Here is a 24,146-nt window from a genome sequence, read left to right on the forward strand (position 1 = left end):
GTCACTCTCGAAAAACATCCTTGCCGCCGCACTTTCTTCAACGGCTTCAACATTGATCGAATTGAAAAAGTCATCGTACTCAAACATCCAAGGCTGACCAGGACATTTGACTGGCAAAGTGTGCCTTTGTACTCTGACCTCAGACCATTCCTCGACCCTTTTAGTCTCTAGATTCCAGACTCGTAAGTTAGGGGTGGCATACCCAAGAAAGTATCCGTCAATCGCTTTAGCCCCAAACTTTCCATTAGGATCGATGATTGTACATGGAGCTCCAAACGGTTCAAGATAAGACAAATCTGGTTTCCGTTTTTGAAGAAGCTCAAAGCAGGTCTTATTGTGCCTTTTGACTGTAAGGACTCGGTTCAATGTGTAACATGCAGAGGCCACAGCTTCAGTCCAGAATGGAATGGGCAACTGCGACTCTACCAACATTGTCCTAGCAGTCTCGATCAATGTGCGGTTCTTACGTTCAGCGACGCCATTCTGTTGAGGAGTATAAGCTGCACTAAACTCATGAAGAATACCCTTTGAAGTGCAAAACTCCGCCATGGCATGATTTTTAAATTCAGTACCATTGTCGCTACGTATCCGCCTAACCTTCAACTTATACAAATTCTCAATCTGAATGATCAAGTTTTTGATAATACCAAAGGTTTCACTCTTGTGTGCCATGAACGCCACCCAAGAAAATCTTGAATAGTCATCAGTAATCACGAGGCAGTATTGATCATTCCGAATACTCTTGTGCTTGACAGGACCAAACAAATCCATGTGCAAACGTTCAAGAGGAACTGCCACCGTGTTGATCCTCTTAGTAGGATGTCGTTTCTTCGTCTGTTTTCCTTTCTGGCACGAAACACAGACGTCTTGAAGATGGAAGTTTTTGAGAGGAACACCATTCACCAATTCATTTGAAACCAAATGATTCATTTTGCGTAAGTGAATGTGACCCATTCGTCTGTGCCAAGAGATAGAGTCTTTTTCTGTGGCTTTGGAAACGAAACAAGTTGCTTGTGCAGACGTAGTAATAGCTTGGCTCATATCAAGGACGTACAAATCATTTATCCTTGGAGCTGACAAGAGAATCCATTCTTTTGGAATTTTGAAGCCGGGTTTCAGCACATAACATCCATTAGCATCAAAGTGTACTGAGAATTGCTTGTCACAAATTTGAGAAACACTAAGAAGATTGTGATCAAGTTGTTGTACAAAGCTGACAATCCCGTTGGATATCATTCCTTCACCCGTAATATAACCACCCTTATCTCGAGCAAATGCAACATAACCTCCTCTAATAGATTTGACGTCGTAGAGAAGCGTCATGTCGCCTGTTATGTGCCTAGATGCCCCACTATCAACAATCCACTGACTACTGATAGTTCCTCCTGGAACACCCTGCACATGAACTCAATCAATTAGTTGGAGATGGGGACCCAAGCCATTATGGTCTTGGGTCTTCCATTTTCATCAATAACAATAACTTCTTGTCTTTGATGATTGGTGAATTGTGATGGTCCCCCTTATTCAGTAACCGTTTTTGGTTTCCAGGTCTGTTTTGTTCTACCAGTGTTATTCTTTAAAATTTTAACTTCATGGTTGTCTGAAGTTTTTGAATTTTCTGGTTTGACAGAAACAGATGTTTTGTTAACCACATCGGTTTTAATCGCCTTTTCAATTTTCTTGACCTGTTGGCGTCTCTGTTTCATGTCCCTTTCTTTTACAAGTCGGGGATCTTGTTTTGCAGAAACAGATCGCTTACGATCAGTTTGGTCATGGGGAACATCTACTTTGCCTTTTTGTTTATGAAGATATGGACAGTTTCGAATTATATGTCCAATTGTTCCACACTCAAAACATGATCTTCGTTCAACAAACCCCGAAGTATCATGTAATCGTCTTGCCGATGATGATGAACTTTGTGATCCCGAGGTACTAGGTTTTGAACTACTTGGTTCATTTCTTTTCTGTACAGTTGCTTTCTTAACAAAATCTTAGTTAGATTTGTTTTCAAACGTTTCGATTTTGTCCGTTCCCGTCGATTTCACAAAGTTTACATTTTTGTTCTTCTTTTGATTCGGCTTCTTTTGAGCTTGAGCCGGTGATTTTCCTTTTGGCTTGGTGTGATTTTGCTGTTTTTGCACTGTTGGTAATTTCTTATTGCCAAATTGTTTTCGAATTTTGGCCTTTGGAATAGGAGGACACTATGTAACTGTAACACATGGTCCTGTCTTTCCTAAAAACTTACTTGTCGAATTTTCAAAGACTTTACTTATTAAAGATTGATTAACATTCTTAATAGGAAAATCTTTGTCAGAGTAGATTTTATCATCACCAATAAGAGTGTACAGCAAGTTCACACTCTCCGACTCTTTTGTAGACGAGGACTCGATTGCAACAGTCTTAGCGGGTTTTGCAGAAGGCTCACATAGAATGTGATTCTCGAGAGGTATGTCCTCATTTTTGACTACCGCATCAGACTTTGCTGGGACAACATCATCAGATTCATCATCAGAAGAATCAGCATCCTCAGTAATGACTGGAGGATCCTGATTCAGTTCAGCAGAAGACACACATGTATCTGCTGATACATCTGAATCTGATGATACTTCTTTCTTGTATCCGAGCCTTGTAGCAAACTCCTTTACATCTAGAGGAACAGATGGTTCAAAGAACACTCTATCCTCCTCGTCAGGCATTGCATCATAATTGTGTCTCACTGGTGGTGGACATTTCTTGTAACCTATGCATGTGACATCCCGTTTCTCTTTCTGAACGTCAATGATGTGATCCAACACATAGCTAGAGCTCAAATAACTGTCTAGCTTAAGTTGGATCGCCTCACTTTCGGTTTTCACACAAGCCATCTCTTTTTGCATAGTCTCAAGGCGAGATATATACAAATTAATGTCAGTTTGTTTTCTGGAAACCATTTTAGTTAGCTCGGTTTTATCTTTCTTTAACTTTTCAATTACCGATTTAAACTCCTTTTCATGATTTTCATAAAACATATTGGCTTCAGTGCATTTTGAAAGATCCACGGTCAGCTTTTGATTGTGGATGAATGTCACATCATACTTCTCTTGCAAAGTCTCGTGTTTGCTTTGCAATTCACACCACTTGGCATTCAAAGAAACATGTTTGTCTTGCAAGTCAAACAAACTAGCTTGTAAAGCATCATGTTTGCCTTGCAACTCAGACATGTTTGCCTCTAAATCAGCACATTTAACATGCAAACTATCACAATTATCACAATTACTAGCAATGGGTTCATCGACACATACCTGACTTGATGAACTGTCGACATTAGCCATAAAGGCTGAATGGAGAGAAGACGAAGAATAAGCAGCTTGATCCACCAAGATAGATCTTCTCTGAGTTCCTGCTGCAGCTTCCTCCAAAAGCTCATCAATATTTGATGTCTCACCCTCATGATCATCGCCTGAACTTGAGGATTCTTCATCTGAACTCCTGCTATATCCCGAAGAGTCTTCATCCTCAGAAGATTCACCACCATTGGCGGAAGATTCTCCACCACTGGTGTGAACTAAAACCTTAACCACTTCAGCAAAACATGCTGTTCCATCTGGAGCATCACCGCTCAACTGGATTGACCAGTCACAACCTTCATCCACTTGAACCACAAGTGCCCGGTTGGCATTTGATGTTCCAGCTTGACTCTTGACTCTGGTTGTTGACAGGTATTAATGTACGCTCATTGTTCCTGTTCTGGTTCTGCTGGTTGCCTTGGTTTCTGAAGGGATTCTGGTTCCCATGCTGTGCTGGCTTTGTACATTCCCTTTTAAAGTGACCCCGTTCACCACAATTGAAGCACTTTACTGCCTGTTTCTCGAACCCATACTTGGTGTCTTTCTTGCTTTCCAAGCTGGTTCTGCCAGTACTTTCCATGAAATCCTTTGCCCTTCTTACAGCACTAGCAAAGGCCCACTTGATATCCATCAAGTCCATCTCTTCCTTATCAATCTGCCGATAGTCTTCTTGTGTCAGATTAATGTTGCCAATCTGACCTTCCACTAACCCACAGTACGCGCTCACTACAGTGTTAAGCAGCTCCATATGTTCCCTTGCTACTTCTACACTGACCTTAGAGAAGCTTGAAGTGTCGAGCTGTACTGTATTTGGTTTTGATTGCTGACCAGCAGATGATGTCCCTCCATAACACGCTTGTTGTATTGGATTTCCATACATGTCTGTGGTGGGAGCTGGCTTAACAGGAACTTGTACTGGATTGCCATACATATCTGTGCTTGTGACAAACGCCGTTTGAAGTGGAGCATGTGGATCGGTTCTTGCAGACGAAGAATTGGAAGTTCCATAATACATTTCTGGATTTTGTGGCACTGGAACTCTTTTTACCTTTAATGTTTCCTCCTGATCCTTGTTTTCTAAAAGCTGCACGAAGTCGTTGATGTTTGTAGTTCTCAAAACTCCGTTATACTTCAAGATTTCCAAGAAACTATTCCATTGTGGAGGTAATGGATCAGCAAACTTCTTCACCACCTCTGCTATAGTTGTCGCTACTCCAAAATTGTTCAACTCTGTAAGCAAGTGATAAAACCGGCTTGTCATGTCTCCCAAAGACTCCTTATCCATGCACGTGAAACCGTCAAATTCTTTCTTGAGAAGATCATGACGCAATTGGCGTGTTGCTTCATTCCCTACTCCTCTGGTTTTCAACCCGTCCCACAACTTCTTCGTTGTCTTGAAACTGACAAACTGGTGGTAGATATCTTTGCTTAACGCCTGAGTGAGAATGGCGTATGCTTTCTTTTCCAGATCATACGTTTTCTTTTGATCTTCAGGAAGATCGGCAAACGTAGCAGTATCTGAAGCAGCAACCTCTATAGCTTGATCGAAATCTGTAGTGAAACGTATCCACAGTTCGGTATTTTGACCAAGAACGTATGTACGTAATCTATCAACCCAGCCCGGATACTCGTTTAAGTGCATCAACTTTGGAGGTCGATTCAAACTTCCGGTTTCGCTTTCGCTCAATAAGATACTTTGAATGCTCGGAGTTTGATTTGATACTAATGCCCATTGACCTGTCGATATGGCATTTGCTTGCGAAGATGTCGACACCGGAGATTCGGCCCATGAGGGAGATGGACTTGTATTTGTGTACTTTCCACTATCTGGAGCCGGTGTACCCCACCATGAGGGAGTTGAACCGGTACTTGTGTATTTTCCACTATCTGGAGCCGGAGTTCCCCACCAACTCGGATTCATGTTTGATAAGAAAAATGAGTTCTATATGAATATCTAGAATGATAACAGCCAGCCGAAGGATCCCTGATCGAAAGACAAGACAAACACAAACTTGTTAAACCTAAACAGACTAAGATCGAAGGATCAAGACTTGTTCGAAGGATCAACAGTGTTCGAAAGATCACTGTTGAATTTCGAACAATGATTTCGAAAGATTCTCCAATGCGAAGGATCCTTATCTTTCGAATATGAACTGTAGATCGAACAATATATCCTTCGAAAATATTCCTTGGATCGAAAGATAAGTCACAGACTTCGAAGGATGTTCAAAGGATGATTATCTGTCGAACCTCCTTTGATCGAAAGATGATCTTTCGACTTCGAAGGATATCCTTCGATCTCTACTGACACAGCAGACAAAAGGTGACAGGTTGGTGAAAAAGGTGATTGGTTGGTAGAAACTTTCGGCAGAAAGGTATGTTCAGACCATCCCTTTTCTACCAAAACAGATTTGACTAATAAAATATTACCAAAAATGGAAGGATCTTATCCAGAAACCGGTCACCGGAGTAAGCCGGAATTTTGGCCGGAAATTACCAACTTCTTAAAAACAAGTTTTAAGTTACCCAACCCGTTCTTTAACACACCCGGTTAGTCTAGAACACGTTTTTACCTCAAGAAATGCAAGAAAAACACTAAAAACGGGTGCTAAACCATGTGTCTAAACACTCCAAAGTCTTGTATAAACTCGGCTTTAACAAGGAAAAGAGCCTTAGCACTGATACCACTTGTAGGTCCCTCGGAGGATGAGGTCAAACCTTAACCTTGTTATGTTAAACACACTAGCAAGTGCGGAATCCAAGCTAGAGTGCAAACCGAGATGAAACAAGCACAAACACAAGACACATAATATTCACCGATTAACACCACTTGTATTAATACGTATGAAAGGTTCGGTTACAAGCTCAATGTCTACAAATCTATTTTGCAAACTCTCTAAGTGTGTGTGTGTTCTCTGTGAAGTGTATCCTGCTTTCTTCTAATGAAGTGAACACATTACATGGGTATATATACCCAACACAGATCGTCTGGTCGAAGGATCAGATAGATTGATCGAAGGATCATCTATCGATCTTAAACCTGTCAAAGGATCTACATATACCTCGAAGGATGATCTATCGAGGTCCATCATTATCCATCAAAGGTTTATCTTTCGAGCTCATCGAAGGATCTAAACTATCCTTCGATGAGCCATCCTTCGACACAGACATGTTACGATCATGTACTAACTGTTTGGCCAAGTCAAACCAGGAGGATGGTTGACTTGGTCAAACTTACAGGACTAACAAAGGACATCGTTTTATATCGTGACAAGATACAGACAAAGTACAGACACAAGTGCACCAACAAGGTATAAACATCTTCTTATTGTCAGGTTTTATCTAAATGTGAGAGCATGTAATTCTCAGTGTAGCTCTCCAGTTAAACCTTTTTAACTAGCTACTAACTCGTTTCTTATTCAAATAAAACCATGTTATAAAAATATAGAATACCATGAACTCAAAAGAATATCCAAACTAAATTTCATTCATCTGGATCAATGATCTAAATTTACAACTATAAATGGTTCCTACTGGTTAGATGTTTACAAAACTGTTGTAGATATAGACAGATGTATACAAGTCAAAATGCTCCCAAATGAGAAGCCAGATCTGTGAATACATCTTCACTACAGGGAATCGTGAGCCCGCCCATTGGATGGTTGTAGTCAAACTCTTCTTCTGCCTGATGCTGTAGCTCCTGAAACGTAGGTTCGCTTAGTAGTGATACAGACACCACAAACCGCTTCTTCTCTTGTTCTCCAACACAAATGGCAAAATAGCCTTTGGGGATGTCCATAGATGCAGGAGTGGTGCTACCATTAGAGAGGGACCGTTTGAGAATTTTTCTTGCTTGAATGATGCGTGGCATACGTATCGCCATGTTTTCAAGGAAGCGAGAGGCTGCTCACTTACAAAAGTTGTTGAAGGAAGATAAGAATCGAAGTAGCGCTTCCTGGTGAAAGATATGATGTTGTAGATGAGTTTTGATGTGGTTGTATTGGGAATGCTGAACGCTTTATATAAGAACAGGATATAATGATCATTTCACAATAGACGGTGACATATGGAGGATAGAGCAGACGCACATGGTTTTGGGTCCCTACAATAAAATTATGGATGCTTTGTGGACACCAATCTCCACTGGCAAGCAAAGAAGGACTATACCAGGAAATATATACGGTTAGAGTTCTTATCACATTAACTAGTGAATAAGAGGACCAATATCACATGCATGTGTCTTGGCATTTCAACCAAAAATTCCATATTGGGTCATTGTGTCTTACCGCCTAAGGACCGATGGTTCAGCTGGTTTTCCAAATTAGCGGTTTGAAAATCGTCCCTGGCCCCTAGGATATTCATTAACCTATTAATTCTCAACAAAGATATACAAAATATAAATCTATGTAAAGTTTACCCATTGAATATGTCAAAAATAAATTATTCATCTCTGGATTTGTAGGGTTTTTGTAGGTCCCGAATCTGAGAGGATCGAATACGAAACAGAATCCTTGTTTATAATAAACACGGTCACGGGTGCGGAATCCCCGTAACGATGCCAAACCAAGCACATATAATGATGATGAACACAAAGTAACCAATGAATCACACTTAATTGATTAGATGAGAACAAAGGTTCAAACCGATACACACAGTTTGAAGTAAACTCTTACAGTGGGTTATGCTCTCATAGTTTCAAAGTAAAACCATGTGTGTTTATATAGGCAGCTGGACACAACAGTGACGAAACATGGGGGCTTATGGCGAAACTACACAAGGTTTGATGAAACTCCATGATTTTTGTCCTGTAGTATGGTGACACTCCTAGGAGTTGCATCACAACACAAGTTTGGTCATGGATAAACTTGAAGTTTCACCATGGTTTTGTCCTTTAGCATGATGAAACTTAGAGTTTCATGATGGTTTTGTCCTTTAGCTTGGTGAAACTCTAGGAGTTTCATCATGGAGTTTCCCCATGCACTAGATGACGAAACTTGGAGTTTCATCACAAATGGAGTTTCCCCATATTAGTGCTCGACGAAACTTGGGAGTTTCGTCGAGGGCTGCCAAACATGGATATGATGCAAACTGTTAACAGTTAGCTGCACACCGTTATAAACACACAAACAGACATAAACCAAGTATGCAACATGCATTGTTCATTTATACATTACAAAACAAATGAGACAAACTTGTCGGACCCAAGTAGGATAGGAGGATATCCAACTTGGTCTTCATTCCGTTAAAGTGTCCAACCGAACGTGCCGCGTCCACACAAAAGTGTATCAACAGTTTTGCAATACCAAGAACCTCCAGTAAACGTTCTTTGGATGTCTCGTCCAGGTTGATCATTACATATGACATGCGAACTTTTAGAACATCTCCTTTAAATCATATCTTTGTACATGTAGTCAAGTTGCTGTGTGCTGATTTTTTCATGTCTAATGATTGTAGTGGTCAGAAATGTTGCCTTTGTTGTTCCTGTGACATGCTTATGTGGACATCATTTACAAGTATTACAAGAACATGTAAAATACTAACAGGTGAGATTCGTTCCTATGCAAGGTAATTATCATAATTTGAATTTCACTCTGCTGTAATCACAGACCATATTGTTAACAAATGATGTGAGGACATGTGTTTGTTTTGTTTTAGTTCAGTGAGTGACTTATGTATAATGGATGTCTCTTCCTGGTGTAAAATTTAGTTGATTGAGTGCAGTGTCAGTTTGAGTGACACAATAAGAAACGTAATTCTCTTTGTAAGTATCCACTTGTTTTCCTTTATCTCTAGCTGATCACAAGCTTTGTATTTTTAAGAAAACCAGCAATTAAAAAAAGTTAAGATTCCTTCAACTCAAAAAATACATCCAAGTTAAATTTCATTCAAATGGAACAATTCTCTATTTACATCTATCTATAAAGTGTTCCTAATTGTTAGTTGTTTACAAAACTGCGGTTATAAAGACAAACGTATACATGTCAGAACGCTCCCAAACGAGAAGCAAGATCCGTGAATACGTCTTCACTACAAGGAATTGTGAGCGCGCCCATTGGGTGGTTGTACCCAAACTCTTCCTCCGCCTGATGCAGTAAGTCCTGAAACAAAGGTTCGCTTAATAGTGATACCGGGACCATGTGCCGCTTCTTCTCTTGTTCCCCAACATAAATTGCAAAATAGCCTTTTGGGATGTCCGTATATGTTGGAGTTCTGCTTCCATTAGATAATGACCGCCTCAGAATTTTTCTTGCTTGAATGATACGAGGCATACGGATGGCCATATTTTCAAGATAGTGTGAGTCTGTTTCACTTGGAAATGTTTGTTATGGAAAACAAAATCAAAGTATTGCTTCTGGTTGGGTGATATTGTAGATGATTTTCTAGGAAGATGTGGGTGTATTGTGCATGTTGAATGATATATATATATACCAAGAAGATATAATGAGGTACATAATAGACAGGGGCACATGGACGATAAAACAAACACACATGGTCTTGTATCTTGAAAATAAAATTATAAAGAATTTGTGGACATCGATATTCAATCACAATCCAAACAGGAGATCAACATGAATAATTATATGGCCTTGTTGATGCAGATTTTGTGTCCGATGCTTGTCGAATAGATTAGTTATTATTTTACGCTGAATTTGTAATAGTTAGTGAAACGGTCTATCGAACGTGTATAGACCCGCTCGTTTGAAGTGGTCAAACGAGAGGGTTATTCGGTTGACCGTGTGTGTTTGCTAGACAAATTATGGTTGTATATGTTGGTGTCGAAGGATAAGGCATCGAAGGATTGTGTATCCTTCGATGAGCTCGAAAGATATCCATCGAAGGTTGAAGATGGACCTCGAAGGATATGGCATCCTTCGAGGTATGTGTGTATCTTTCGAAAGCTGGATGGTCGACAGATGATCTATCGACCAGTCAGTTTAATCCTTCGACCGTGCAACCTGTGTTTGGTATAAATACCAACACCTTGTCATTTGCAACACAAGAGTTAGAGCACAAGTGTGTGCAAGAGAGTGATAGGAGGTTTGAGACCTCACCGGGAGAAATCACCACTTGGTTTCTCCCCGGATGTATACTTCTTTGGTATTAGTTCGGATTCCATGTAATCAGGCCGACTTGTAATGTTTTTCTACCGGATTAATACAAAGTTTGTTTGTTTATCCTCTCTTATCTCTTCCGTCTTTGAAAATGAACATGAAAATCACGGAATCGATCCCGAAACAGGGACCTACAATTGGTATCAACTATACCAAGATGCCTGATGAGGAAGAAATGCCTCGGTATGAACCCAGTGTTCCTCTTGATGTTGAGGAGTTTGCTACTGGCCTTGGGTTCAAACCGGAAAATTCTTCAAACACAGCCTCTAAGGAACAAGAAACTTCATCATCCATGAAGCAAAGTCCTCCAATTATCGAGGACTATGAGACATCGGATGATGAATCAGAAGTGGCTGTAAGTGATCAGGATAAATCACTTAGCAAGATGAAAGGAGTAGATATTCCACGAGAAAATCACATCCTTTGTGATCTTGATACTCCTGAGGTTCCATCTGTTAAGAAGCAAGTGATTGATCCTGTCAAAGTTGATAAGACAGGTGTAACTACTGTTAAAAGCAGTAATGTGTTGTATACTTTGGTTGGAGATAATAAAATCTACTCAGATCATGTTTTCCCAATTAAAAATGTAAATAAATCTTTGATTGACAAAGTCTTTGAAGACAACACAAACAAATTTTTGGGAAAAACACTTCCGGGAATTGTGGTAACACAATGTGATCCAATTCCTAAGGCTGAGATTAGAAAACAGTTTGGTAATCAAAAATCTCCAACCACTCAACAACCTACTGCCTTTAAGGGTAAACAACAACAACGAGCTCCAAAGCCAAAGGCTAAGGTTGAATCAAAAGGAGCTCGTTACACGAAGAAAGGAAAAGATGTTAAATTTGTAGCATCAAAAGGTACAGATAAAATTGAGACTTTTGAAAACAAATCAAACACTGATTTTGTCCAACAAGTCAAGATTTTGAAACGTAACAGTGATAACAATTACACCCAACACACAAACGGGTGTGATGAAAGAGCAAGTACCTCAGGTTCTACAGGTTCAACATCTGGTAGTCGATCAAGTTCTCCTAAGTCTGTTGAAAGGAGAACTTGTTTCAAATGTGGAGAAATTGGGCACATTATCAGAAACTGCCCAAATGCTCTGAAGAAGAAATTTGTTGAGAAAACTCCACCTGAAACAGTTCACCCTCAACGTCGGTCAGTTTCACCTAAACATGATAAACGAACTGTAAAAGAACAAGAAACTAAACAACGACGTAAGAGCATAAAAACTGTTGAAAAAGCTTTAAAATCTGAAGTTAAAACAGTTCAAAAGGAACCAAGAGTGTCACAACCTGTAAAACCAGAATCTTCAAAAACTGGTAGGCAAAAACGAACTTGGTTACCTAAGTCGGGTGACAATTCAGGGGGAGCAGTTGTTCTTGAAAACCATCAAGAGATCGAGCTCACGTTTCGTGATGCTAAGGGACGACCCAAGACCACTAAGGCTTGGGTCCCCATTCTCAACTGATGTTTTTATGACATGTGCAGGATGTTCTAGGAGGAACTATTAATAGTCATTGGATTGTTGATAGTGGGGCATCCAGGCACATGACTGGCGACTTACGGCTCCTATACGACGTTAGAAATATTAGAGGAGGGTATGTTGCTTTTGCGGGTGACAAAGGCGGTTCTATCACTGGAGAGGGAAGTATCTCCAATGGCATCGTGTGCTTTGATAAGATCAATTATGTGAAGCAAATTGATCACAATCTTCTCAGTGTGTCGCAAATCTGCGATAAGAAATTCACCATGCATTTTGATGATGCCGGCTGCTATGTGCTGAAACCTGGATTCAAAATTCCACAAGAATGGATTCTCTTATCGGCTCCGAGAGTTAATGATCTTTATATTCTCGACATGAGCCAAGCGATTACAAGATCTGCACAAGTCACTTGTTTTGTCTCAAAAGCCACGGAAAAGGAGTCTATATCTTGGCACAGAAGAATGGGACACATTCACTTGAGAAAGATGAACCATTTGGTGAAAAATAATCTTGTGAATGGTGTGCCTGTGAGAAGTTTTCATCTACAAGATATCTGTGTCTCGTGCCAAAAGGGGAAGCAAACAAAGAAGTCTCACCCTTTGAAGAAAATCAACACTGTCAGCATGCCTCTCGAACGTCTTCATATGGACCTTTTTGGACCTATGAAGCACAAAACAACGTTCGGTGATGCCTATTGTTTAGTAGTTACTGATGACTACTCTAGATTTTCTTGGGTATCCTTCATGGCACACAAGAGTGCAACTCCTGGCATCCTCAAGGATCTTCTTCCTTGGATATGCTACTCCGAATTTTCGTGTTTGGAATCTAGCTACCAAAAAGATTGAGCTATGGAGCGAAGTTAGGGTTCAAAGGTACACGAGTCCTGTTAGGGCTCCGGGTGATCCGTGGATGTTCTATTATGATGGGCTATTTGACTCCTTCAATCTGCCAACCTTTGACGAAGAATCAGCAGCGGCTAGGATGTTGTTGGAAAGTGACAACGCTGCTGTCTCGCCATTGGTTAGACCTATTGTTGTTGACCCTCAAGCTTCTTCGTCAGTCAACAATATGGTTCAAAATGAGGTTTATGAAGATGCTGCTGATTATAATGACTCTTCTGAAGATGATGAATATCATGATGCAGCCGAAGGATCTTCAGCTCCAGCTGCTCCTGTTCAAGGTGCTTCTGTAGATACACCTCATACGCAGAATGTAGACACTGCTGAAGGGAATGCATCCACCTCTACCCACATTCCTGGTGTGGAGTTGGTTGTTGATCTTAATCTTACCAACTTGGGTATCAATGCTCGTGTGCCAGATAATCCTGAAATGAGGATTCACGATACCCATCCCCAGCAGAACATAATAGGAGATGTCCATCGCGGTGTGCAGACGCGTAATCAGCTGAGAAACAACCGGAATGCTGGTTTGTATTCAGCTATAAGAGAATCTGGTCAACAAAATGACTGGTCCTTCGCGTGTTACGTGTCACAAGAAGAACCAAAATCGTGGAAAGAAGCATTGAAAGATAGTGCTTGGGTTGAAGCCATGCAGGAAGAATTACAGCAATTTCACAAGCTTGGTGTTTGGAAGCTTGTTGAAAAGCCTGAGAACTATAAGAAGATTGGCACTCGATCGGTCTTCAAATGCAAGAAAGACGACCGTGGAGTGGTTATTCGGAACAAACCTCGTTTAGTCGTTCAAGGTTTTCGTCAGATTGAAGGGATCGACTACAACGAAGTCTATGCACCAGTTGCACGTCTGGAAGCTATTCGGATCTTTCTGGCTTATGCCTCATTCAAAGGATTCAAGGTTTACCAGATGGATGTCAAAAGTGCATTTCTACATGGTGTGGTTGAAGAAGAGGTATATGTCGAACAGCCTCCAGGTTTTGAAGATCCTGTCCATCCCGATCGGGTTTGGTTGCTCAACAAAGCTCTCTATGGTCTTCATCAAGCGCCACGAGCTTGGTATGCAACCTTATCTACATATCTGCTGGAGAACGGTTTTCGAAGAGGTCTTATCGATTGTACTCTCTTCATCAAAGAACAAGATGGAGATCTTCTTCTGGTACAGGTATATGTTGATGATATTATTTTTGGTTCTACTAATGATGTTTTGTGTAGGAATTTCGAGCGCATCATGCAGGATAAGTTCGAGATGAGTGCTATGGGGGAAATGAATTTCTTTTTGGGCCTACAAGTGCAACAAACGGAGTCTGGGATATTCATCCATCAGACTAAATATGTTGGAGACATCTTGAGCCGGTTCCAGATGTCCGATGCAACGCCCATTGGTACCCCACTGCCAACTAATCACGGAATTACTCCAGACTTGAAGGGTGAACCTGTTAGCCCTTCATACTATCGCGCGATGATTGGATCCCTTATGTACCTCACAGCATCAAGGCCAGATATAATGTACCCAACGTGCCTGCTTGCCAGATATCAAGTTAACCCGAAGGCCTCACATCTTGCAGCTGTCAAAAGGATTTTTCGTTATTTGAAGGCATACCCTGACACCGGTCTATGGTACCCTAGGGATAATAACTTTGACTTAGTCGCATTCAGTGATTCTGATTTTGGCGGATGCAAAATCGACGGCAAATCCACAACGGCTGGATGTCAGTTTTTAGGAAATCGCCTAGTCACATGGCAGTGCAAGAAGCAGACATGCGTCGCTACATCAACATGCGAAGCTGAATACATTGCTGCCTCAAGTTGTTGCTCCCAAGTTCTTTGGATCCAACAACAATTGCGGGACTACGGTTTTGAATTCCTAACTACTCCTATATACGTTGATAATTCTGCTGCTTTAGATATCACTAAAAATCCTGTGCAGCATTCAAAGACCAAACACATCGAAATCAAATATCACTTCATACGTGATTGCTTTGAGAAAAGGCTAATCGATGTTGTTAAGGTCCACACCGATGACCAACGTGCCGACTTATTTACCAAAGCTTTTGACAAATCTAGATTTGACTTCTTATTATTGGTAAACGGCATTAAGGTCAAGCAAGAGTAAAACCAACATCGGAAAATCATTTTTGTAAATATCTTTGTGTGTTTTAAATTTATCTTAGTTTATTGATTTTAGGGGGAGTAAATCCGAAAATCTGAAAATCCAAAAACATTGAAAAATTTCAAAAACACAAAAACAATAGAAAAACAAAAATGAGTTTCCTGGCGAGCAAAAGAGAAAATGATAGTACATCAGTGGTCTATCCAAACCTCTTTAAACCTTAAGTGTAAAACGATAAGCAGCTCTATATAAGATGTATCGGTAGGCTCACAATCATTTTAAAGTGTGCAGGGTGATATAAATCTTAATGGACTGAAGACCAGGTGGGAACCATTCATTGGCATATGGTCTTAGTACCGAAATTTCGTTTGATAGATTGCCGAGGTTCTGAGATATTCGGTCTTTATGCTGCTTATCATCTGGGTATCATGGTTGTATCTTTTACCGAAAAATAACGGGGACGCAAGTCTAGATCTTCCATGATACTATACATACGTGTACATATTACATACTGCATTCGACCTCAATAAGTGATAAACAATCACATTTCCAAACAAATAAGTGATAAAATATCACATTTATCCGGGTGTCAAGTTCGTCTCTCTGCTGTACGGAAGTACTGACCTGTTCACGGACTTGCACCTGTGCCCTCATGCATATGAAAATCAAGTTCCTCATCAATAAGTGATTATATCACATAGGGCTTGTTTTTCAAATCAAAATAAGTGAGTACCTCACATTTTATACGGTCAAACAGATGATAATCGGTATACTCACCGGTAAGATGAACTCTCGTGCATACCTTGATACGGGAATGTGTCGTGATGTGGATGAACACCGGTCGGTAAGTATAAATCATACCTTAACGTATCCCCTCGCCATGATTACATCTGATAAGTTGAGCTTAAGTGGACAACAATACCGATAATCGTTATAGGATGCTTATCTTAATGTTAACTAACTGAACAACAAGAGTGTTTTGGCATGACCGTACACTGATATGATTCTCTTACCCTCGAAACTCGCAAAAAGGTTGAAGATGGACCTCGAAGGATATGGCATCCTTCGATGAGCTCGAAAGATATCCATCGAAGGTTGAAGATGGACCTCGAAGGATATGGCATCCTTCGAGGTATGTGTGTATCTTTCGAAAGCTGGATGGTCGACAGATGATCTATCGACCAGTCAGTTTAATCCTTCGACCGTGCAACCTGTGTTTGGTATAAATACCAACACCTTGTCATTTGCAACACAAGAGTGAGAGCACAAGTGTGTGCAAGAGAGTGATAGGAGGTTTGAGACCTCACCGGGAGAAATCACCACTTGGTTTCTCCCCGGATGTATACTTCTTTGGTATTAGTTCGGTTATCATGTAATCGGGCCGACTTGTAATGTTTTACTACCGGATTAATGCAAAGTTGTTTGTTTATCATCTCTATCTTCTTCCATCTATGAACATAATCATGAAAATCACGAATCGATCCCGAAACCGGGACCTACAATTGGTATCAGAGCCATGGTGCCCGATTTAGTAAAACTAACCGTTTACTAAGTCACATGTGCTCTAGATCTGTGATTTTTGTGGGTTTTTGTTCAAGATGTAAAAATGGTGAAAATGAGAAAAACTCAGATCTGGACCCGAATATTCAGATCTGTGATAAAACGAGTGTTGGGTTTTATGTTTTTCTCCTAAATCTTCAAGTTTTCTTCATCAAAAATCGTGTACGAGCGTTTTCATCGAATCTGCAGATTACCCAGGTTGCTGTGTTCTTGATGTTCTTCACATCTTCATAATTTGAAAGATGTAAATAACTTCGAAGGATCAGTTAACTGCTCGAAGGGTCATCTCACTGAATTCGAAGGGTCACATCTGCATAATTCGTAAGATGATAAGGCTGCTCGAAAGGTCAATCATTTCCCAACTGTGTTCGAAGGGTCAGATCCAAAACTTTGAAAGATCATTTAAATTTTCGATAGATTATTTGATTGTTTCGAAGGGTCAACCAACTGATTTAGAAAGGTCAAGTCTATATTTCCAGAACTACTTCGAAAGGTCATTCTTCCTTATTTTTCGAAAGATCAACTGATTTTGAAAGATAAAATTCTGTATCGAAGGGTCAGATCATTGTGTGTTTGAAAGATCAACAATTCGAAGGGTCACTTCGAAAGATCACAATTCAGATTAACCACAATTCAGCAACACTTCGAAAGATCAAGAATTCGAAGGGTCACTCTTTCTTCTTTCGATTGATTCAGTTTTCGAAGGATAACAAATTGTGAATGGAGGCTGGTTGTTGTTTTTATCGAGGAAGAAAAAGAGGTCAGGAAATGATGATGTCGGCTAAGAATAAATGGAAGTATAGGGTTGGTCAATTTTAGCGGTGGTGACTTTATCAATTAATAAAAAAAAATATATATATCAAAGCTGTTAAGTCAAAAAGTGGGCTATGGATTAAAAGGATGATGTCGACAGGTCATGTGACTTTGGCTAAGTCTTCTTTTGGTCCACTAGAGGTATAAATTATATATTTTTTTTGGCTGGAGATTTATTGGATCAAGGTGGACGATGGGATGAAACACGGAGTCGGGCACCCGTTTCTCTTCGTGAGTTGCAAAGTGGGGTTGGTTGTTCGCGCAGCTTATCTGAATCGCGCTCCTGATATCAAGGTCAAAATTCGTATGGGTTTTGGAAGCGCGCGGGATGATTCGGAACGATGAAAACAGAAGATGATGAAAACTTGATGTTTAAAAAATTGTGGGGTAGTCACGGTTACCGATGCAATGGCAAAAATGGTGACGCGACTATTATGGGCCAAAAACAACACGATATGTTCGCTTCCGCGCATCAGTATTTATGAGTATTACCGGTTATTCGGAAATGTTCGAAAGGATTTTGTTTATTGTCATATTCTCGCATTTGAAGACGAACGTATGAACCTGGAACGTCTATACCGGTCCTAACGAGTTCACAAAGTCTTTGGTCTTTGGGGGGATACAAGTCAGATCCTACGGGGTACCAGGGGACGTTTTTATTCAACTAGATTATGCAAAGAAGAAACTCATGTTCGTGAATTTTCGGAACCGAGAACATTCAATGAAGATTGATGACAGTTCCGCTCAGTGGAGGGAATTGGTGAACATTTGACGACAGTTTCTTTGAAGTGGAAAGAATCTGTTATGGTTTAGAGATTTTACCAAAGAAATGGGGGGATAAAAATTTTCATATGTTGAATTTCTTCGGTATTTCTTCGGTAAATTTCTAAACGCAATCATAGGTGGTAGAGTTTGTGATTTTCATGCTTGAAGATCAAGACTTGATGCAGTTGTTAAAGAATGGAACCCTTATCATATGCCGGTTGGAGTATTGGAAGATCAGCGGAAGATCGGTCAATTGAGCCTTTTGAGGAAATTGCACAACACTCAACACGGATACGCGTACTTTGAGGGGGAAATATTATACAATGAGCATCAAGATACTACTTACCTGGATCATCGGTCAAGGGGGAATTTGTTAACACAGAGAAGATGAATACTTGGCTGAAGATCGATTGCAGTTGCATTTTCAGCATTCGACAGCAACGGACAAGGGGGAATTTGTTGATGCAGATTTTGTGTCCAATGCTTGTCGAATAGATTAGTTATTATTTTACGCTGAATTTGTAATAGTTAGTGAAACGGTCTATCGAACGTGTATAGACCCGCTCGTTTGAAGTGGTCAAACGAGAGGGTTATTCGGTTGACCGTGTGTGTTTGCTAGACAAATTATGGTTGTATATGTTGGTGTCGAAGGATAAGGCATCGAAGGATTGTGTATCCTTCGATGAGCTCGAAAGATATCCATCGAAGGTTGAAGATGGACCTCGAAGGATATGGCATCCTTCGAGGTATGTGTGTATCTTTCGAAAGCTGGATGGTCGACAGATGATCTATCGACCAGTCAGTTTAATCCTTCGACCGTGCAACCTGTGTTTGGTATAAATACCAACACCTTGTCATTTGCAACACAAGAGTTAGAGCACAAGTGTGTGCAAGAGAGTGATAGGAGGTTTGAGACCTCACCGGGAGAAATCACCACTTGGTTTCTCCCCGGATGTATACTTCTTTGGTATTAGTTCGGATTCCATGTAATCGGGCCGACTTGTAATGTTTTTCTACCGGATTAATACAAAGTTTGTTTGTTTATCCTCTCTTATCTCTTCCGTCTTTGAACATGAACATGAAAATCACGGAATCGATCCCGAAACAGGGACCTACAGGCCTTGAGTACAATAAGTAGTGAAGAAGGCCAATGTCACATGTCTTTGTCTTGATGATTGAGTCAACTATTATCACTTGTAGGACACTGTGTCGTCCCACCTAGTGATCTGCATTAGACTTGGTTATCCAAACTATTGTTTAAACTACAACTTTAACCACTAACATCGATGCTTAAATATAAAACAAAACGGAAATTACCCTCTAATTCAAGATTGCTGATTGAAAGTAGCAAATATACAGTCTTAATTTCTTAGGGAGTTATGTTTCCAAGGAACCTGAGCCTCCTGAAAATTGTTTATTGACTGCCTCACACACGTTGATCAACACATAAGATGAGTAAAAACTCTAGAATGCCTTCATTACATCGTAACGCGGAGGTTTAAGAAGTTTGGTAAAGTTGTTGAGCGCTAGCGATTATTATCTTCAATATCTCTGAAGCTCAGTGTTTATGCTGACCTCAAATTCTGGACTGCCACCATTACATCTATCTTGCCTTTTTGTTCGAGTCAGGTGTTTGTGTGAACCTCAAACACTAGCTAGCTCCTTTAAGAACACTTAAGACTCTATAGTGGGAATTCTTTCCTTGACCATGGTAATTATATTAATAGAAATTTCAAACAGGAGAACCATTTAAACTGAGTCTGTATTGTTAACAAGTTCGGGACTCGTACACGTGTAACCTTGCCTTTATTTCAATGCTTTTTACAAGGCAGGATCTGGATTAGGTATAAACATCTTCTTATTGTCAGGTTTTATCTAAATGTGAGAGCATGTAATTCTCAGTGTAGCTATCCAGTTAAACCTTTTTAACTAGCTACTAACTCGCTTCTTATTCAAATAAAACCATGTTATAAAAATATAGAATACCATTAACTCAAAAGAATATCCAAACTAAATTTCATTCATCTGGATCAATGATCTAAATTTACAACTATAAATGGTTCCTACTGGTTAGATGTTTACAAAACTGTTGTAGATATAGACAGATGTATACAAGTCAAAATGCTCCCAAACGAGAAGCCAGATCTGTGAATACATCTTCACTACAGGGAATCGTGAGCCCGCCCATTGGATGGTTGTAGCCAAACTCTTCTTCTGCCTGATGCAGTAGCTCCTGAAACGTAGGTTCGCTTAGTAGTGATACAGACACCACAAACCGCTTCTTCTCTTGTTCTCCAACATAAATGGCAAAATAGCCTTTGGGGATGTCCATAGATGCAGGAGTGGTGCTACCATTAGAGAGGGACCGTTTGAGAATTTTTCTTGCTTGAATGAGGCGTGGCATACGTATGGCCATGTTTTCAAGGAAGCGAGAGGCTGCTCACTTACAAAAGTTGTTGAAGGAAGATAAGAATCCAAGTAGCGCTTCCTGGTGAAAGATATGATGTTGTAGATGAGTTTTGATGTGGTTGTATTGGGAATGCTGAACGCTTTATATAAGAACATGATATAATGACCATTTCACAATAGACGGTGACATATGGAGGATAGAGCAGACGCACATGGTTTTGGGTCCCTACAATAAAATTATGGATGCTTTTGTGGACACCAATCTCCACTGGCAAGCAAAGAAGGACTATACCAGGAAATATATACGGTCAGAGTTCTTATCACATTAACTAGTGAATAAGAGGACCAATATCACATGCATGTGTCTTGGCATTTCAACCAAAAATTCCATATTGGGTCATTGTGTCTTACCACCTAAGGACCGATGGTTCAGCTGGTTATCCAAATTAGTGGTTTGAAAATCGTCCCTGGCCCCTAGGATATTCATTATCCTATTAATTCTCAACAAAGATATACAAAATATAAATCTATGTAAAGTTTACCCATTGAATATGTCAAAAATAAATTATTCATCACTACTAGAAAATTGAGGATTTCCTACCAAAATTACCGACTAAAAAAATTCAGTCGGAAATTTCCGACCGCTTACCGACAAACTTCCGACTAGAATAAAAGTCAAATATTAGCAACCAATTTCCGACCGCTTACCGACAAAGAAAAAAGTCGTCGGAAATTTGAAGGAAAGTTCCGACTAAATTCCGACAAAAAAAACTATAAAAAAGAAAAACATTGGTTGGAAAGTAGTCGGAAATTTCCAACAATTTTCCGGCTAAAACCTTTATTTTTTTTATTTAATTATATTGAGCTATGTATACACATGTGAATGTATTTGCTTGTGTCTATATTCATGTATGTGTATGTATATGACTTGGAGTATACACACACACATATATACCTATATATAATTATAGAATAATAAAAGACAAGTTTAAGTAATTAGTTTCGATAGCGTACACGCACGTATGAATGTGTATAATACGTATAAGTTGGTAAAGTAAGAGCTTTTCATGTATAACTAAGGTGTACAAAATACGTAATGAAAAAACCATGTTAGAAGGTTGAAAAACCGAAAAAACGGATACGGGTGTCGGAACATGGTCGGAAAAGTTACCGACGAAACATAACATTTGGTCGGAAATTTGTCGGTAATTTCCGACAAATTTCCGACTAAAACATTTATTTTTTCATATTTAATTATGCGGTGGTGTATATCTATATATATAAACGTATTTCTTGTCTCTATATGTATGTATGTGTATGTGTGTATAAGTATTTAGTTGTATCGGTGCATACACACATACATATACATATATACACACTTATACAATAGGAAAAGCTTGGTTTAAGTAATGGGTCCCGACAGCGTACACGCACGTATGAGTGGTTATAATTATACGTATAAGTTGGTAAAGTAACAACTTTTGATGTATAACTAAGGTGTACAAAATACTTAATGAAAAAACCATGTTAGAATGTTGAAAAACCGAAAAAACGGATATGGGTGTCGGAAAATGGTCGGAAATTTCCGACCACTTACCGACGAAACATAACATTTGGTCGGAAAGTTGTCGGAAATTTCCGACAAATTTCCGACTAAAACATTTATTTTTTCATATTTAATTATGCGGTGGTGTATATCTATATATATAAATGTATTTCTTGTCTCTATATGTATGTGTATGTGTGTATAAGTATGTAGTTGTATCGGTGCATACACAAACATACATACATATACATATATACACACTTATAAAATAGGAAAAGCTTCGTTTAATTAATGAGTCCCGACAGCGTACACGCACCTATGAGTGGTTATAATTATACGTATAAGTTGGTAAAGTAAGAGCTTTTCATGTATAACTAAGGTGTACAAAATACGTAATGAAAAAATCATGTTAGAATGTTGAAAAACCGAAAAAAACGGATATGGGTTTCGGAAAATGGTCGGAAATTTCCGACCACTTTCCGACGAAACATAACATTTCGTCGGAAATTTGCCGGTAATTTCCGACCAATTTCCGAATAAAACATTTATTTTTTTTTCATATTTAATTATGCGGTGGTGTATATCTATATATATAAACGTATTTCTTGTCTCTATATGTATGTGTATGTGTGTATAAGTATGTAGTTGTATCGTTGCATACACACACATACATATACATATATACACACTTATACAATAGGAAAAGCTTGGTTTAAGTAATGGGTTCCGTTAGCGTACACGCACGTATGAGTGGTTATAATTATACGTATAAGTTGGTAAAGTAAGAGATTTTCATGTATAACTAAGGTGTACAAAATACGTAATGAAAAAACCATGTTAGAATGTTGAAAAACCGAAAAAAACGAATATGGGTGTCGGAAAATGGTCGGAAATTTCCGACCACTTACCGACGAAACATAACATTTGGTCGGAAAGTTGTCGGAAATTTCCGACAAATTTCCGACTAAAACATTTATTTTTTTATATTTAATTATGTGGTGGTGTATATATGTATATATATATATATATAAACGTATTTCTTGTCTCTATATGTATGTGTATGTGTGTATAAGTATGTAGTTGTATCGGTGCATACACACACATACATATACATATATACACACTTATAAAATAGGAAAAGCTTCGTTTAAGTAATGAGTCCCGACAGCGTACACGCACGTATGAGTGGTTATAATTATACGTATAAGTTGGTAAAGTAAAAGCTTTTCATGTATAACTAAGGTGTACAAAATACGTAATGAAAAAATCATGTTAGAATGTTGAAAAACCGAAAAAACGGATATTTCCGACCATTTTCCGACGAAACATAACATTTCGTCGGAAATTTGTCGGTAATTTCCGACCAATTTCCGACTAAAACATTTATTTTTTTCATATTTCATTATGCGCTGGTGTATATCTATATACATAAACATATTTCTTGTCTCTATATGTATGTGTATGTGTGTATAAGTATGTAGTTGTATCGGTGCATACACACACATACATATACATATATACACACTTATACAATAGGAAAAGCTTCGTTTAAGTAATGGGTCCCGTTAGCGTACACGCACGTATGAGTGGTTATAATTATACGTATAAGTTGGTAAAGTAAGAGCTTTTCATGTATAACTAAGGTGTACAAAATACGTAATGAAAAAACCATGTTAGAATGTTGAAAAACCGAAAAAACGGATATGGGTGTCGGAAAATGGTCGGAAATTTCCGACCACTTACCGACGAAACATAACATTTGGTCAGAAAGTTGTCGGAAATTTCCGACAAATTTCCGACTAAAACATTTATTTTTTCATATTTAATTATGCGGTGGTGTATATCTATATATATAAACCCGCCAACCCGACCAGGTTCACCCGAACCCGACCCGTTAACCTAAATGGGTTCGCGGGTTCAACCTGAAACTGACCTGAACCCGTTTAGACTAAACCTAAACCCGTAAATTTTGTGTTAGGTTCGTGTCGTATTTTCGGGCGGTGTCAGAAATTCACACCCTAGCGAGAAACGACAAAAGCGGGTTCGTATACATGACACACACCAACCTAACCACTCAAACCCTATCTATTTAATCACCC

General features: G+C 39.3%; 2 protein-coding genes across 2 annotated transcripts; both read right to left on the minus strand.

The window, feature by feature from the left end:
* Window positions 1–9,307: 9,307 nt before the first annotated feature.
* LOC110905940 (auxin-responsive protein SAUR21) lies at window positions 9,308–9,699 on the minus strand. Its single transcript, XM_022151341.2, has one exon. The coding sequence runs from the start codon at window positions 9,605–9,607 to the stop codon at window positions 9,308–9,310; it is 300 nt and encodes a 99-aa protein (XP_022007033.1). The 5' UTR covers window positions 9,608–9,699.
* A 10,395-nt stretch (window positions 9,700–20,094) lies between these two features.
* LOC110905941 (auxin-responsive protein SAUR21) lies at window positions 20,095–20,601 on the minus strand. Its single transcript, XM_022151342.2, has one exon. The coding sequence runs from the start codon at window positions 20,506–20,508 to the stop codon at window positions 20,209–20,211; it is 300 nt and encodes a 99-aa protein (XP_022007034.1). The 5' UTR covers window positions 20,509–20,601; the 3' UTR covers window positions 20,095–20,208.
* Window positions 20,602–24,146: the final 3,545 nt, after the last annotated feature.

This window comes from Helianthus annuus, chromosome 6 (assembly GCF_002127325.2).
Source record: "Helianthus annuus cultivar XRQ/B chromosome 6, HanXRQr2.0-SUNRISE, whole genome shotgun sequence".
In the NCBI taxonomy this organism is placed as follows: domain Eukaryota; kingdom Viridiplantae; phylum Streptophyta; class Magnoliopsida; order Asterales; family Asteraceae; genus Helianthus; species Helianthus annuus.

What these genes read in the sequence shown, in the direction of transcription:
- LOC110905941 (XM_022151342.2), bottom strand. Translation starts at nt 20,508, where the DNA reads ATGGCCATACGTATGCCACGCCTCATTCAAGCAAGAAAAATTCTCAAA.
- LOC110905940 (XM_022151341.2), bottom strand. Translation starts at nt 9,607, where the DNA reads ATGGCCATCCGTATGCCTCGTATCATTCAAGCAAGAAAAATTCTGAGG.